Here is a 17,137-nt window from a genome sequence, read left to right on the forward strand (position 1 = left end):
CTCAGGGTGTGATCCTGGATTCCTGGGATCGAAGTCCCACGTCTGGTTCCTTGCATGGAGCCTGCTTCTCCCTCTGCCTGTGTCTCTGCCTCTCTCTGTGTCGCTCATGAATAAATGAATAAAATATATATATATATATATTTTAAAGATTTTATTTATTTATTGAGATACAGAGAGAGAGAGGCAGAGTGTGTCACACACAGGCAGAGGGAGAAGCAGGCTCCATGCAGAGAGCCTGATGTGGGACTCGATCCCAGGGCTCCAGGATCACGCCCTGGGCTGCAGGCGGCGCTAAACTACGCTGCGCCACCGGGGCTGCCCGAATAAAATCTTTAAAAAAAAAAAAGAAGATGAAAAATGGTTGATGTGCCTGTATGTCTTGAATTTATATTAAAATAAAAATTAAAATAGGTATTAAAATAAAAATTAAAATAAGTAGGTATTAAAATAAAAATTCATAATTTTTCCTGTTACTTGCTACATGTTTCTGTTTATCAATTTTACTTTTAAAATATAGTAATATTTTCTAGTGATTCTCCATTCTTAAAGTAATATTGTGGGACATAAATGTTTCTCTTATTTCACCCTGAACTCATATTTACATCTAGATTTACAGTCTTTTGACTTACAGAAGAGTAATTTTATAGAATTTTAAAAGTATTTGAAATATTTTAAAGGATTCTTTGAATGTAGTTTTTTATTGTGTATATGCAGTTTATGTATATCTAATTTAGGAATGCTTAGACCCTAAAAGCATAAGTGTTAGGAGTCTCTTTTTAATTATGGAAAAAAGAATGTACTAACTAGGTACTGTGCTATTGGCTAGGGATAAAAGGATGAATAACATTCTGAATATTAAAGTCTAGCAGGATAAACAGTCTTATGAATATGCATCACAACTACAATATGACAATCTAAAATAAAGCAAACTTCTCTATGGGAGCAGAGGGAAGTCCCTAACTATTTTTGATGTGGATTAGAGATGGTAAATTTACATAGGATGAGATACTTGATTTAAAACTCAAAGAATGATATGAAAAGGTACAAAGTAATGAAAATGGTGGATTTTATGAAAATGCAAGTAGTGTAGTGTGGGTTCACAGTTCTAGAGGGAACTAGGGACTAAGCTGGAGGAGAAAGCAGGGATTATGTTATGAAAGTTGAATAAATTGAATTAGAAATTAAGACCATACATTATGGGGAATAGGAAACCATGTTATGATTTTAGACTATTAAATATCTTTGGCTTGTTTGTGAAGGATGGTTGTGAGAAGCAGCTTGAATGAGGCTGCAGATTCATCAGAAGATCTTGAAGGCATCCAGGTGAGAATTAAGAACAGCAGTGGTAGGAATGGGAAAAAGTAAATAGAATTGAGAACTATTATTTGATACAGACATTATTCTCTGTCTCAGAAGCCTTTTCTCTCTCCTGATCTTCTTGTCCAGTATGCAACCAGTCACACCAGTCAGCTTTCAGGTTCTTTCTCTTAGAGCTCTTGCTTATGCTGTTCCATTTATATGTTAGTTTTTCTGAGCTGGCTTTCCTGATCACACTGCCTATAGGGAGATCAGTTACTATCATACCACCTAGTTATTTTATTCTGCAGGATTTCTTTCTTTCTTTCTTTTTTTGTCCTCTCCTCTCCTCCCCTCTCCTCTCCTCTCCTCTCCTCTCCTCTCCTCTCCTCTCCTCTCCTCTCCTCTCCTCTCCTCTCCTCTCCTCTTTCCTTCGTGTTTATTCCCTTTACCAGTTTGGAGATTATATGTGATCTGACTCCTTTTTTATTTTTTGTAAGTTTGGTTGTATTTCTGGTCTTTTTCTGTTCCATTGGTCTACATTTTTATACCAACACTATATTGTCTTTATTATTTCTATATAGCAAACCTTACAGTCAGGTAGTGTATATCCTTCAACATTGTCTTTTTTCAATATTGCTTTGGATATTTTAGATCTTTAGCATTTTCATATAAACTATAGACTAAGCTTACCAGTTTTTACAAAAAGCTGGTTCAGGAGAATTGACACCTTACTAATATTGAGTCTTCTGATACTTTAACATGGCATAGCTCTTCATTTATTTAGGTCTCTTTAGTACTTTTATGTAGCATTTTTGTAGTTTTTCTTTTGTAGGTCTTATATATATTTTGTTCTATTTATCCCTAAGTATTTCATGTTTTTTGATGCTTTCCACTGTCAATGATACTGTATTTTAAATTTCTTTTCCCAAAATTTTTTTTGATAAAATGTAGAAAATACAATTGATTCTTTTTGATTCTTTTGTATATTGTTTTGTAATTTGTTATCTTACTAAATTCACTTTTTATTTCTAGTACTTTTATGTAGATCCCTTAGGATTTTCTTCATACACAATCATATCTGCAGAGAAAGCCATTTTTGCTTCGTTTCTAGTCAGTATGCTGTTTTTTTTTTTCCCTATTGTCACTGGCTAGATTAGTGCTATTCACTAGAAATATAATGTAACTTAGAATTTTTTAGTAGTCCCACAATAAGAGGCAATGATAAGTCATTACATGAAATACATTTTTTACTCCACTATCTCCTACATATTATTCACAGTAGTTTCCCCAGCACTGTCATCACAAATTACCACAAACCGTGTGGTTTAACACAACAAAAATTACTTCTGTCTTAGTTCTGGAAACTCAAGGTCTGAAATCAAGATGTTGACAGGGACTCAACACCCTTTGAAAGCTCTAGGAAGGATTCCTTCCATTCCTCTTCTTATTTCTGGTGGTTGCTGGCAATCCTTAGATTATCCTAGATACAGGGCTATTTAGATTTTCCATTTCTTTTTTTGTCAGTTTTGGTAATTTGTGTCTTTTAAAAACTTTATCCATTTCACATGTTGTTGAATTTATTTTATTTATTTTATTATTTATTATTTATTTATTTTTTTTTATGAATGAGGCAATTTGTTAACCCAGCATTTGTTCTAATGCTTCTTGTTGGCAGCTGCCACCTGTCTGGCGATTCTGTCCAGATCCTGCTGTCCCTGAGGTGTCAGTTTGCGGCCCCCATCTTGGTCCTTTTCTACCATTTTCAGCCCCTCTAGGGCTTGGAGGATCCTGTGGGCCATGCTCTTGGAGCCTCTGCTGAAGTGGCTGGGCATGACCCCATTTCTCTGACATCCCCCAGAGATCTTAGTCATGGAGCCGACCCCAGCGCCACCCCTGAGGTACAGGTGCTGTGCTGTGGAAGCAGCTCGTGTGTAGAACCAGTTCTCATCGTAGGGAGCAAGCTCTTTATGCTTGACCAGCTTAACAGTGTCCACCCATTCAGGGACTTTCAGCTTCCCAGACTTTTTGAGGAAGGCTGCCAGAGCTCTGATGAACTCCTGGTTCACGTCTTTTACAGTAACTCCAGGCATCCTGCGGTCTGCGTGCTGCCAGCCAGGGGAAAGATGTTGTTTAATTTATAGATGTGAAAGTATTTATGATGTACCCCTGTTATTTTTTTAATGTCTAAAAATATACCTTCTTTTGTAATTTCACCTCTTGCTTTTTTTTTTTTTTTTTGATTTAGAGGTATTGATTTCTATTGCTATTACTTGTCCATTTTCAATTTTACTAATTTCTGTTCTTTTAATTTTTTTTCCCTCTGCTTACTCTTGACTTAATTTGCTTTTCTTTTTCTACCTTCTTAAGGGGAATCCTTAGACCACTAATTTAAAAACTTTCCTCTTCTAATATGAGTGCACCATTGGGTGCTTATGCAAAGGATACAAAAATAGTGATTTGAAGGGGCACATGCACCCAGCACTATCAACAATAGCCAAATTATGGGAAGAACCCAAAAAGAGAAAAGGAGGCAAACCATAAAAGACAACTATAGAGAATAAACTGAAGGTTGCTGAGGGGAGGTAGGCAGAGAGGTAATAGGTATTAAGGAGAGTACTTGCTATGATGAGTGCTGGGTTATGTAATAATGAATGACCAAATTCTACTCCTGAATCTAATATTTCACTATATGTTAAGTAACTAAAATGTAAGTAAAAACTTAAAAATACAAAAAAAAAAACCCATAAAAAGTCCACCAAAAAACACACCAATCTGTCAGTTTGTGCTCCATATACTTTGTTGCTCTCTTGTTAGGTGTATACACTTTTAGGATTGTTAGGCTTGATGAATGAACTCTTTTATTGTTATCATGAAATGTTTCTCTTTATCCTTGTTTTGAAGTTCTTCTTTGCCTGTTGTTAATAAGACCCCTTGTGGGATGCCTGGGTGGCTCAGTCAGTTAAGCAACTGATTCTTGGTTTTGTTTTTTTTTTTTTTTTTATTGATTCTTGGTTTTGGCTCAGGTCGTGATCTTACCATCATGATTGATCTTCCTCGCGAAAACTCATAATCCCTCTGTAATCTTAAGAAAAACATCAGAAAAATTCCAGTAGAGGAACATCCTAAAAAATGCCCGACCGGTACTCCTCTAAACTGTTATGATCATGAAGAACAAGGAGCATTTAAGAAACTCTTGTACCTAGAAGTAGCCTCAGGAGACATGGCAACTCAATGTAATGATGTGTCTAGAGATCCTAGAATAGAAGAAGTACATTAGGTAAAAACTAAGTCAATCTGAACAAACTGTAGACTTTAGTTAATAATAAGGTGTTAACATTGGTTCATTAATTGTAACAAATGTCAGTAAGATGTTAATAATAGGAGAAACTGAGTCCAAGGTATAGAGAAATCTCTGTACTACCTTTTCAAATTTTCTCTAAATCTAAAACTGTTCTAAAAAATAAAATCTAAAATCATCCTGAAAACCTACGAACTCAGCCTGAGATTTAAAGAGAGAACAGTTGGAATGCTACAGTGAGAAGAGTTTGCTTCTCACTGTGGTATTCTATCAAGCACAGCTTGTTTTTAGCCACTCTGCACTGAGCAAAATGACTAGATAGAACTCACCACAAAAGAAAGAATCAGAAACAGTACTCTTCCACAGAGTTACAGAATTTGGATTACAATTCAATGTCAGAAAGCCAATTCAGAAGCACAATTATGAAGCTACTGGTGGCTCTAGAAAAAAGCATAAAGGATTCAAGAGACTTCATGTCTGCAGAATTTAGATCTAATCAGACTGAAATTAAAAATCAATTAAATGAGATGCAATCCAAACTGGAGTTCCTAACGATGAGGGTTAACAAGGTAGAAGAACAACTGAGTGACAAAGAAGACAAGTTGATGGCAAGGAAGGAAGCTGAGGAAAAAAGAGAAAAACAATTAAAAGATCATGAGGAAAGGTTAAGGGAAATAAATGACAGCCTCAGGAGGAAAAATCTACATTTAATTGGGGTTCCAGAGGGCGCCGAAAGGGACAGAGGACCAGAAAGTGTATTTGAACAAATCATAGCTGAGAACTTCCCTGACTTGGGAAGGGAAACAGACATTCAGATCCAGGAGATAGATCACCCCCTAAAATCAATAAAAACTGTTCAACACCCCGATATTTAATAGTGAAACTTGCAAATTCCAAAGATAAAGAGAAGATCCTTAAAGCTGCAAGAGACAAGAGAACCCCTAACCTTTATGGGGAGAAGTATTAGGTTAACAGCAGACCTCTCCACAGAGACCTGGCAGGCCAGAAAAGTCTGGCAGGATATATTCAGGGTCCTAAATGAGAAGAACATGCAGCCAAGAACACTCTATCCAGCAAGGCTCTCATTCAGAATAGGAGAGATAAAGAGCTTCCAAGATAGGCAGAAACTGAAAGAATATGTGACCACCAAACCAGCTCTGCAAGAAATATTAAGGGAGACTCTGTAAAAGAAGAAGTCCAAAGAAATAATCCACAAAAACAGGGACTGAATAGATATCATGATGACACTAAATTCATATCTTTCAGTAGTAACTCTGAACATGAATGGGCTTAATGATCCCATCAAAAGGTGCAGGGTTTCAGACTGGATAAAAAAGCAAGACCCATCTATTTGCTGTCTACAAGAAACTCATTTTAGATGTAAGGACACCTACAGCCTGAAAATAAAAGGTTGGAGAACCATTTACCATTCAAAGGGTCCTCAAAAGAAAGCAGAGGTAGCCATCCTCATATCAAATAAATTAAAGTTTATCCCAAAGACTGTAATAAGAGATGAAGAGGGACACTATATCATACTTAAAGGATCTATCCAACAAGAGGACCTAACAATCATGAATATTTATGCTCCGAATGTGGGAGCTGCCAAGTATATCAATCAATTAATAACCAATGTTAAGACATACTTAGATAATAATACACTTGGTGACTTCAGTGTAGTGCTTTCTACAATTGATAGGTCTTATAAGCACAACATCTCCAGAGAAACAAGAGCATTAAGTGATATACTGGACCAGATGGATTTCACAGATATTTACAGAACTTTACATCCAAATGCAACTAAATTCTCATTCTTCTCAAGTGCACATGGAACTTTCTCCAGAATAGACCACATACTGGGTCACAAATCAGGTCTTAACTGATACCAAAAGATTGGGATTGTCCCCTGCATATTTTTAGACCATAGTGCTTTGAAACTAGAACTAAACCACAAGAAGAAGTTTGGAAGGATTTCAAACACGTGGACGTTAAAGACCATCCTGCTAAAAGATGAAAAGGTCAACCAGGAAATTAGAGAAGAATTAAAAAGATTCATGGAAACTAATGAGAATAAAGATACAACCATTCAAAATCTTTGGGATACAGCAAAAGCAGTCCTGAAGAGGAAATACATCGCAATACACACATCCATCCAAAAACTGGAAGGAACTCAAATACAAAAGCTAACCTTGCAGCTAAAGGAGCTGGAGAAGGAGCAGCAAATAAAACCTTCACCCAGCAGAAGAAGACAGTTAATAAAGATTCGAGCAGAACTCAATGAAATAGAGACCAGAAGAACTGTGGAACAGATCAACAAAACCAGGAGTTGGTTCTTTGAGAGAATTAATAAGATAGATAAACCATTAGCCAGCCTTATTAAAAAGAAGAGAGAAAAGACTCAAATTAATAAAATCATGAATGAGAAAGGAGAGACCATCACCAATACCAAGGAAATACAAATGATTTAAAAAACTTATTATGAGCAGCTATATGCTAATAAATTAGGCAATCTAGAAGAAATGGGCACATTTCTGGAAAACCACAAACTCCCAAAACTGGAACAGGAAGAAATAGAAAACCTGAACAGGCCGATAACCAGGGAGGAAATTGAAGCAGTCATGAAAAACCTCCCAAGACACAAAAGTCCAGGGCCAGATGGCTTCCCAGGGGGGTTCTATCAAACGTTTAAAGAAGAAACCATACCTATTCTACTAAAGCTGTTCAGAAAGATAGAAAGAAATGGAGTACTTCCAAACTCGTTCTATGAGGCCAGCATCACCTTAATTCCAAAACCAGACAAAGACCCCACCAAAAAGGAGAATTATAGACCAGTATCCTTGATGAACACATGAAAAATTCTCAACAAGATACTAGCCAATAGGATCCAACAGTACATTTTTTTTAAAGATTTTATTTATTTATTCATAGAAACACAGAGAGAGAATGAGAGGCAGAGACACAGGCAGAGGGAGAAGCAGGCTCCATTGCAGAGAGCCCGACATGGGACTTGATCCAGGGTCTCCAGGATCACGCCCTGGGCTGCAGGCGGCCCTAAACCGCTGTGCCGCCAGGGCTGCCCGATCCAACAGTATATTAAGAAGGTTATTCACCATGACCAAGTGGGATTTATTCCAAGAATGCAAGGCTGGTTCAACACTTGTAAAGCAATAAATGTGATAGATCATATCAACGAGAAAAAAAGAACCATATGATCCTCTCAAGAGATGTAGAGAAAGCATTTGACAAAATATAGCATCCATTCCTCATCAAAACTCTTCAGAGTGTAGAGATAGAGGGAACATTCCTCAGCATCTTAAAAGCCATCTATGAGAAGCCCACAGTAAATATGTGGGAATATTCTCAATGGGGAAACACTGGGAGCGTTTCCCCTAAGATCAGGAACACGACAGGGATGTCCACGCTCACCACTGCTATTCAACATAGTATTAGAAGTCCTAGCCTCAGCAGTCAGGCAACAAAAAGAAATAAAAGGCATTCAAATTGGCAGAGAAGTCAAACTCTCCCTCTTCACAGATGACATGATACTGTACATAGAAAACCCAAAAGACTCCACCCCAAGATTGCTACAACTCAGACAGCAATTCGGCAGTGTGGCAGGATACAAAATCAATGCCCAGAAATCAGTGGCATTTCTATACACTAACAATGAGACTGAAGAAAGAGAAATTAAGGAGTTAATCCCAATTACAGTTGCGCCCAAAAGCATAAGATACCTAAGAATAAGCCTAACCAAAGAGGTAAAGGATCTATACCCTAAAAACTACAGATCACTTCTGAAAGAAATTAAGGAAGACACAAAGAGATGGAAAACTATTCCATGATCATGGATTGGAAGAATTAATATTGTGAAAATGTCCATGCTACCCAGGGCAATTTATACATTTAATACAATCCCTATCAAAATACCATGGACTTTCTTCAGAGAGTTGGAACAAATCATCCTAAGATTCGTGTGGAATCAGAAAAGACCCTGAATAGCCAGGGGAATATTAAAAAAGAAAACCACATCTGGGGGCATCACAATGCCAGATTTCAGGTTGTACTACAAAGCTGTGGTCATCAAGACAGTGTGGTACTGGCACAAAAACAGACACATAAATCAATGGAACAGAATATTCAGAAATGGGCCCTCAACTCTATGGTCAACTAATATTTGACAAAGCAGGAAAGACTATCCACTGGAAAAAAAGACAGTCTCTTCAACAAATGGTGCTGGGAAAATTGGACATCCACATGGAGAATAATGAAACTAGACCATTCTCTTACACCATGCACAAAGATAAACTCAAAATTGATGAAAGATCTAAATGTGAGACGAGAATCTATCAAAATCCTAGAGGAGAATGCAGGCAACACCCCTTTTGAATTTGGCCACAGCAACTTCTTGCAAGATACATCCATGAAGGCAAGAGAAACAAAAGCAAAAATGAATTATTGGGACTTAATCAAGATAAAAAGCTTCTGCCCAGCAAAAGTAACAGTCAACAAAACTAAAAGACAACCTACCAAATGGGAGAAGATATTTGCAAATGACCTATCTGATAAAGGGCTAGTATCCAAGATCTATAAAGAACTGATTAAACTTAACAGCAAAGAAACAAACAATCCAATCATGAAATGGGCAAAAGGCATGAACAGAAATTTCACCAAAGAAGACATACACATGGCCAACTAGCACATGAGAAAATGCTCCACATCACTGGCCATCAGGGAAATACAAATCAAAACCACAATGAGATACCACCTCACACCAGTGAGAATGGGGCAAATTAACAAGACAGGAAACAACAAATTTTGGAGAGGATGTGGAGAAAGGGGAACCCTCTTGTACTGTTGGTGGGAATGTGAACTGGTGCAGCCACTCTGGAAAACTGTGTGGAGGTTCCTCAGAGTTAAAAATTGATCTGCCCTAAGACCCAGCAATTGCACTGCTGGGGATTTACCCCAAAGATACTGATGCAGTGAAACACCAGAACACCTGCCCCCCAATGTTTCTAGCAGCAATGTCCACAATAGCCAAACTGTGGAAGGAGCCTCGGAGTCCATCGAAAGATGGATGAAAGACGATGTGGTCTATGTATACAATGGAATATTAGTTAGCCATTAGAAATGACAAATACCCATCATGTGCTTTGACGTGGATGGAACTGGAGGGTATTATGCTGAGTGAAATAATTCAATTGGCGAAGGACAAACATATGGTCTCATTCATTTGGGGAATATAAAAATTAGTGAAAGGGAATAAAGGGAAAGGAGAGAAAATGAGTGAAAATATCAGTGAGGGTGACAAAACATGAGAGACCTACTCTGGGAAATGAACAAGGTGTAGTGGAAAGGGAGGTGGGGGGTTGGGGTGACTGGATTGATGGGCACTGAGGTGAGGACTTGGCAGGATGAGCACTGGGTGTTTGCTATATGTTGGCAAATTGAACTCCAATAAAAAAAATTTAAAAAAGTCTAGGGGTGCATGGGGTAGCTCAGTCAGTGAAACATTTGCATTTAGCTCAGGTCATGATCTCAAGCGTCCTGAAATTGAGCCCTGAGTTGGGCTCCCTGCTCAGTGGGCAGTCTGCTTGAGATATTCTCTCTCTCTCTCTCTCTCTCTCTCCCCCTCCCTCCCTCTCCCTCTCCCTCTCCCTCTCCTTCTCCCTCTCCCTCTTTCCCTCTTCCCCCCCGCCCCGCCCACTCACACTCTTTTTCTCTCTCAAATAAATAAATAAATAAATAAATCTTTTAAAAAAATATGGCCACTCAGGCTTTCTTACATGTTGAATGTTTTTGCATACTTGCACTTTTTTAAAACATAGATTAAAAAAAATTTCTAAATAATTTTTATTTATTTTAGAGAGGGAGTGTGCAGGTGAGTGTGAGCAGGAGGGAAGAGCAGAGGGAGGAGGAAACACACCCTGGAAGTTTTATAGTATAGCATTTTATATTTAGGTCTGTGATCCATTTTAAGTTACTTTTTGTAGAAGGTGTAAGATCTCAATCTAAATTCTTTTTTTTTTTTTTTTGCATATGGAGATACAATTTTGTACCACTATTGGCTGAAAGACTATACTTTATTGACATTTGCCTTTGCTCCTTTGCCAAAGGTCAGTCATCCTTTAACTTTTAATATATTTATGTCTTAATATTTAAACATGTTTCCAAGAGGTAGTTTAGAGTTGAGTGTTATTTTTTTTAATCTAGTCCAATAAGTTCCATCTTTTAATAGGAGTCTTTTAAAAAAAAAAAGATTTTATTTACTTATTTGAAAGAGAGAGAGTGAGCACAGGCAGGATGAGAGGCAGAAGGAGAAGGAGAAGTAGACTGCCCACTGGATAGGGAGCCTGACATGGGATTCTGGGATCACGATCTGAGGCCAAAAGCAGACACTTAATCGACTGAGCCATCAGGCACCGCTAATAGTAGTCTTTAGTGCACTTAAAATGAAAAAAAAAATCAGTTTTATTGAGCTCTAACTTATACATCATAAAATTTACTCATTTAAAGAGTACAATTCAGTGGTTCTTAGTATATTAATGGAATTTTCCAGTCATCAGTGTAATCTCATTTAGAACACTTTCACCACAAAAAGAAACCTTGTGTCCATTAGCAATCACTGTCTTATTCTCCACTTCCCCACTGTAGCTCTAGGCAACCACTGATCTGTTTTCTGTCCCTGTAAGATTTGCCTATTCTGGACATTTCGTATGAATGAAATCCTATAGTATGTGATCTTTTGTAATCAACGGCTTTTATTTAGGATAAGGTTTTTGCGGTTCATTCATGTTGTATAAGTCATTCCTTTATTATTTTTTTAAATTGTGGCACAGTTCTCATAACAAAATTCACCATTTTAACTCAGTGGGGATAGGCAAAATAGATGGAGAATTAGAGATACAGGCTACCAATTATGGAATGTATAAGTCACGAGGTGAAAGGTACACAGCATAGGGAATATAGTCAGTGGTATTGTAATAGCATTGTATGGTGACCGATAGATAATAGGTACACTTGAGGTGAGCGCAGCATAATGTATGGACTTGGGGAATCACTATGTTGTGCCCCTGAAACTAATGTAATACTATGTATCAACTATATTCTTCAATTTAAAATGACAAGTAAAAAAAAAAAGTAAAAAAAAAAGTGGGCCATTTTGACAATTTAAAAATGCACAAGTTCTCATAATATTACTGTGAAATAAAGGAAATCAGGGATCCATGGGTGGCGCAGCGGTTTGGTGCCTGCCTTTGACCCAGGGCGCGATCCTGGAGACCTGGGATCGAATCCCACGTCAGGCTCCCTGCATGGAGCTTGCTTCTCCCTCTGCCTGTGTCTCTGCCTCTCTCTCTCTCTCTCTCTCTCTCTCTCTCTCTGTGACTATCCTAAATAAATAAATAAAAAATATTAAAAAAAAAATAAAAATAAAAATGCACAATTCAGTGGCATTTAGTACATTCACAGTGTTACACAACTGTCACTATTATGGAGTTCCAGAATGTTTTCATCACCCTAAAAGGAAGCTCTCCTCCCCACTCTAGCTCCTGGCAACAACTAGTCTGCTTGCTTTTTCTATGGATTTGCCTATTCTGGATATTTCCTATAGATGAAAATATGCAGTATGTGACTTTTTTTTTTTTAAATTGAGGCAAAATTGGTATAAAACATACTAGTTTCAGGTGTATAGCCTAGTAATTCGATTTTTGTATACAATACGAAGTATCGACTAGTTATCATCTGTTACAGATCAGTTGACCCTCTTCACCCATTTCACCCTCCCTGAATCCCCTTCTCTTCTCATAACTACTGATCTTTTCTCTGTATCTGTGAGTTTTGTTTTGTTTTTTAGATTCCACATATAAGTGAAATCATATAGTATCTACCCTTCTCTGTCTGACTTACTTCACTTAACATAATATACTTAAGGTCCATCCAGGTTGTCACAAGTGCAAGATTTAATTAATTAATTAAATAATTAAGATTTCCTTCTTTTCATGGCTCAGTAATACTCTAGTGTGTGTATATGTATGCACACACACATCTTTGTCCACTCATCCATCAGTGGACACTTCAGTTGTTTCCATATCTTGACTATTGTAAAAAATGCTGCAGTAAACATATGAGTGATTATATCTTTATGAATTAATGTTTTTGTTTTCTTTGGATAAATACCCAGAAGTGGAATGTAACTGGATCATATGGTATTTCTGTTTTTAGAGGAACCTGCATACTGTTTTCCATAGTGACTGTACCAGTTTATATTCCCACTGACAGTAGATGAGAGATTTTTTCCATATCCTCTCCAACCCTTGTTTCTTTTTTTTTTTTTTTTTTAATTTTTATTTATTTATGATAGTCACACAGAGAGAGAGAGAGAGGCAGAGACATAGGCAGAGGGAGAAGCAGGCTCCTTGCACCGGGAGCCCGACGTGGGATTCGATCCCGGGTCTCCAGGATCGCGCCCTGGGCCAAAGGCAGGCGCCAAACCGCTGCGCCACCCAGGGATCCCCAACCCTTGTTTCTTTATGTTAATTGCCATTCTAACAGGTGTAAGGTAATATCTCACTGTGGTTTTGATTTACATTTCCCTGATAATTACTGATGTAATATCATTAATAGGTTAATGCTTTTGAGGTTCATCCATGTTAGGGCATGCATCAGTTGCCCTAACTTAATTCTCCTTATGGCTGAATAATACCCTATTTGCATGGAAAGACCACATTTTGCTTATGGATTCTGACTTGATGGATATTTGGGTTGTTTCTGTGTTTTGGCAATTTTATTTATTTCTTTATTTTTTAAAATTTTATTTATTCATGAGACCGAGAGAAAGAGAGAGGCAGAGACACAGGCAGAGGGAGAAGCAGGCTCCATGTAGGGAGCCCGATGTGGGACTCGATCCCAGGACTCCAGGACCACACCCTGGGCCAAAGGCAGGCGCTAAACCGCTGAGCCACCCAGGGATCCTTTGGCAATTTTAAGTAGTGCTACTATGAATATTTGTGTACAAGTTTTTATAGGGACATATGTTTTCATTTGGCTTAAATTTAGTGAAATTATTATTATTATTTTTAAAGATTTTATTTATTTAATCATGAGAAACACAGAGAAAGAGAGGCAGAGAAACAAACAGAGGGAGAAGCAGGCTCCATACAGGGAGCCTGATGTGGGACTCGATCCCAGGTCTCTAGGATCACGCCCTGGGCTGAAGGCGGTGCTAAACCGCTGAGCCACCTGGGCTGCCCAAATTTAGTGAAATTATTGATAAAGTTGGGTTTGAATCTATTACCTTGCTATTTATTTTTAAATAAAAATCTATCTGTTCTTTTTTTTTGTTGTTCTTTTTTTTTTTAAGTTTATTTATTTATTTATTTATGAGAGACAGAGATAGAGAGAGGCAGAGACACAGGCAGAGGGAGAAGCAGGCTCCTGCAGGGAGCCTGATGTGGGACTCGATCCCGGGACCCCGGGACCACGACCTGAGCCAAAGGTAGACGCTCAACCACTGAGCCACCCAGGTGCCCTATCTGTTCTTTTTTGGATTGAATATATTTTAGTATTCTATCTCCACATTGTCTTCATTGTCTTGTTAGCTATAAGTTCTTTTTTTTTTTAAGTAGTTGCCTTAGAGCTTATAAATGAATCTTTATAATTTACTAGTTTATCTTCAAATAATGTTCTACTATGTCATGTATAACCTAGGACTCTTTTTTTTTTTAAAGATTTATTAATTTATTTGAGAGAGAGAGAGAGCGAGCATAGGAGCGTGAGAGCAGGAGCAGAGGGAGAGGCAGAGTCCTTGCTGAGCAGGGAGCCCGATGTGGGGCTTGAACCCAGGACCTCAGGATCATGACCTGAGCCAAAGGTGGACACTTAAATGACTGAGCCACCCAGGCAAGCCAGGACTCTTACTTACTTACTTATTTATTTAAAGATTTGTTTATTTGAGAAAGTGAGAGAGCATGAACAGGTGGAAGGTCAGAGGGAGAGGGAGAGGGCAGGGAGCCCAATATGGGGCTCAGTCCCAGGGCCCCAAGATCATTATTTGAGCTGAAGTCAGATGCCCAACTAATTGAGCCACCCAGGTGCCCCAGTAACCTGGAACTCTTTATTCAGTACACTTCTATTCTTTTCCATTCTTCTTTGTCATTAAAAACAGAGTAATGCTAGTTTTACCTTATTGGGTTGTTAGGAGTGTGAAATGAGTCAATGTAAAGTACTTTGAACATAGCTCATGCTTTTATTTATATTGGGAATAATAGAAGAAGACTTCATTAGGATTTTTGGAATCTATAGCTTATTTCTTTTCCAGCCTGCTTCAGCTAGCTGCTTCCATGATCGCACCCAAGACTGTTGGTTCTCCATTCTGGCTGTAAATTACAGTTAATTGAGCAGCTTAAAAATATGCTAATATGCCACCCTCAAATTCTTATTTAATTGGTTTGATAAGTATTTTTTAAAGTGTTCCAGCTGTTTCCATTGTGTAGTTAGGGTGGGGAACCATTGCCCTAGACTTTATGACCATAATCTGTAACTGAAAGTATTTTAAGCATCTGACTTCCATCTCGTCTTTTGCTAGCTTATATACTCTAGTACCCTATTTTGATATTTTTTAGATTCCATCGAGATCCAGGTCATTAGCCACATCACTTTTTCACTGTCTGCCATCCCCCTGCCTATAGTAATTTCTTTCCTTATCCAGTTATATTGATTTAGTGAATAAAGGCCTTGCATTGGCTCCAGACTCAGTTTGGAGTCTGCAGGATGCTTGGGATTCTCTCTTCCTCTCCTCCTCTCCCTGTTCCTGAGTGCACGCTCTCTAAGATTTTGTTTATTGGAGAGAGAGGGAGAAAGTGGGCACACGAGTGAGAGAGGAGAGGGGTCAGAAGGAGAGGGAGAAGCTGACTCCTGGCTGAACAGAGAGCTCAATGCGGGGCTCCATCCCAGGACTCCCAGGTCATGATCTGAGCTGCCCAGGCCCCCAAAATAGATTAAAAAAAACAAACCCCAAAACAAAGCAACCCTATAATTGAGGCAAACTTCAGTTCTAATTAATTCATTACTTTGCCAACTCTACTTCCTTGAACCTGAGTGGCTGAGTGTGATTGGAGGAAACAGAACAGTGCTGGCTGGTCTCACTTTACATTTATGGCCAAAAACATCACTTGTTCCCCCAGTGTTACTGTGTCATTTTGCTCTTCCACTCTGACTACTAAGACTAATCTCTTTTCTTTCACTCTTGGCCATGTATGTATGTACGCCTTTCTTGATTGCACTGTGAAAATAAGCTCCTGTGGTATCTCTTTCTTTCCCTGATTTGCTTTATTTTCCTCATAGTACTTATGTTTCCTTAAATTATTTATTTATAAGTTTATACTTGTTTACTGATTATTTCCCAACTATAAGCTCCATAAAGATAGGGCATTTGGTGTTTTCATTACTTTAACTCCCAACATTTAGAACAATGTCTAAGGCTCAGTCCTAGGTTATTAATAAACCAGAGTGATTGATTAGCAAATATAGAGCTCTTTCCTGTTAGCTACAAAACTATGAAATATTTATGAGTAATCCACAGAAGACCTAGATGAAAAAGATTATGATACCTTGCTTAAGAGCTTTTTTTTAAAAAAAAAAAAAAAAACGACCTGAATAAAATAGCCATACCATGCTCCTGAGTAGAGAACTTTATATTGCAAAGATGTCCATTCTCCTTAAATAAACTATGTCTTAGAGCAACTTTAAAAAAAATCTCAACTCCCACCCCGACCCCTCTCTACCTCCACTGAAACTTGATAAGTATGGGTGAATAAGGTTGGAAAGTCTTAAAAAAAAAAAATGAAGAGGGAGTTTGCCAGGTCAGAAAACATTTAGAGCTATTATAATTAACTATGGGTGATACTATCTTGAATATTGATTAATGAAACAAAACAAAGGTTTCATTTTTAGAGGATTATATAGGATATTAATATATGAGAGGGATCCCTGGGTGGCGCAGCGGTTTGGCGCCTGCCTTTGGCCCAGGGCGCGATCCTGGAGACCTGAGATTGAATCCCACGTCGGGGTCTCGGTGCATGGAGCCTGCTTCTCCCTCTGCCTATGTCTCTGCCTCTCTCTCTCTGTGACTATCATAAATAAATAAAAATGTTTAAAAATATATATGTATGAGAAAGATGTGAAGAGAATTATTCACTAAGTTAACCTTTCTCTAATAAGTAGAGGACAGAGTTAAATTTTATTCTGTAGAGCATTTTTATTTTTTTAAAGTTATCTTTCTTTTTTTTTTTTTTTTTTTAAGATTTTATTTGTTCATGAGACCCACAGAGAGAGGCAGAGACATAGGCAGAGGGAGAAGCAGGCTCCCTGCAGGGATCTGGATGTGGGACTCCATCCCAGGACCCTAGGATCATGACCTGAGCCAAAGACAGATGCTCAACCACTGAGCCACCCAGGTGTCCCCTTAGAGCATTTTTTTTTTTTAAGATTTTATTTATTTATTCATGATAGCCACACAGAGAGAGACAGAGAGGCAGAGACACA

At 38.1% G+C, this 17,137-nt stretch overlaps 2 protein-coding genes across 3 annotated transcripts in view; one reads left to right on the forward strand and one right to left on the reverse strand.

Moving 5' to 3' along the window:
• DENND4C (DENN domain containing 4C) overlaps nucleotides 1-17,137 on the forward strand; it is a 124,895-nt gene that overhangs the window by 3,977 nt on the left and 103,781 nt on the right. The gene's annotated exons all lie outside the window — the stretch shown is intronic.
• LOC100856351 (40S ribosomal protein S19-like) lies at nucleotides 2,923-3,389 on the reverse strand. The gene has a single exon (XM_038552497.1). It carries the CDS (start codon nucleotides 3,387-3,389, stop codon nucleotides 2,955-2,957), a length of 435 nt encoding a protein of 144 aa, XP_038408425.1. The 3' UTR covers nucleotides 2,923-2,954.

Source organism: Canis lupus, chromosome 11 (assembly GCF_011100685.1).
Source record: "Canis lupus familiaris isolate Mischka breed German Shepherd chromosome 11, alternate assembly UU_Cfam_GSD_1.0, whole genome shotgun sequence".
NCBI classification, from domain to species: domain Eukaryota; kingdom Metazoa; phylum Chordata; class Mammalia; order Carnivora; family Canidae; genus Canis; species Canis lupus.

Excerpts from the sequence above, each read along its gene's own strand:
- LOC100856351 (XM_038552497.1), bottom strand. The coding sequence starts at position 3,389 with ATGCCTGGAGTTACTGTAAAAGACGTGAACCAGGAGTTCATCAGAGCT.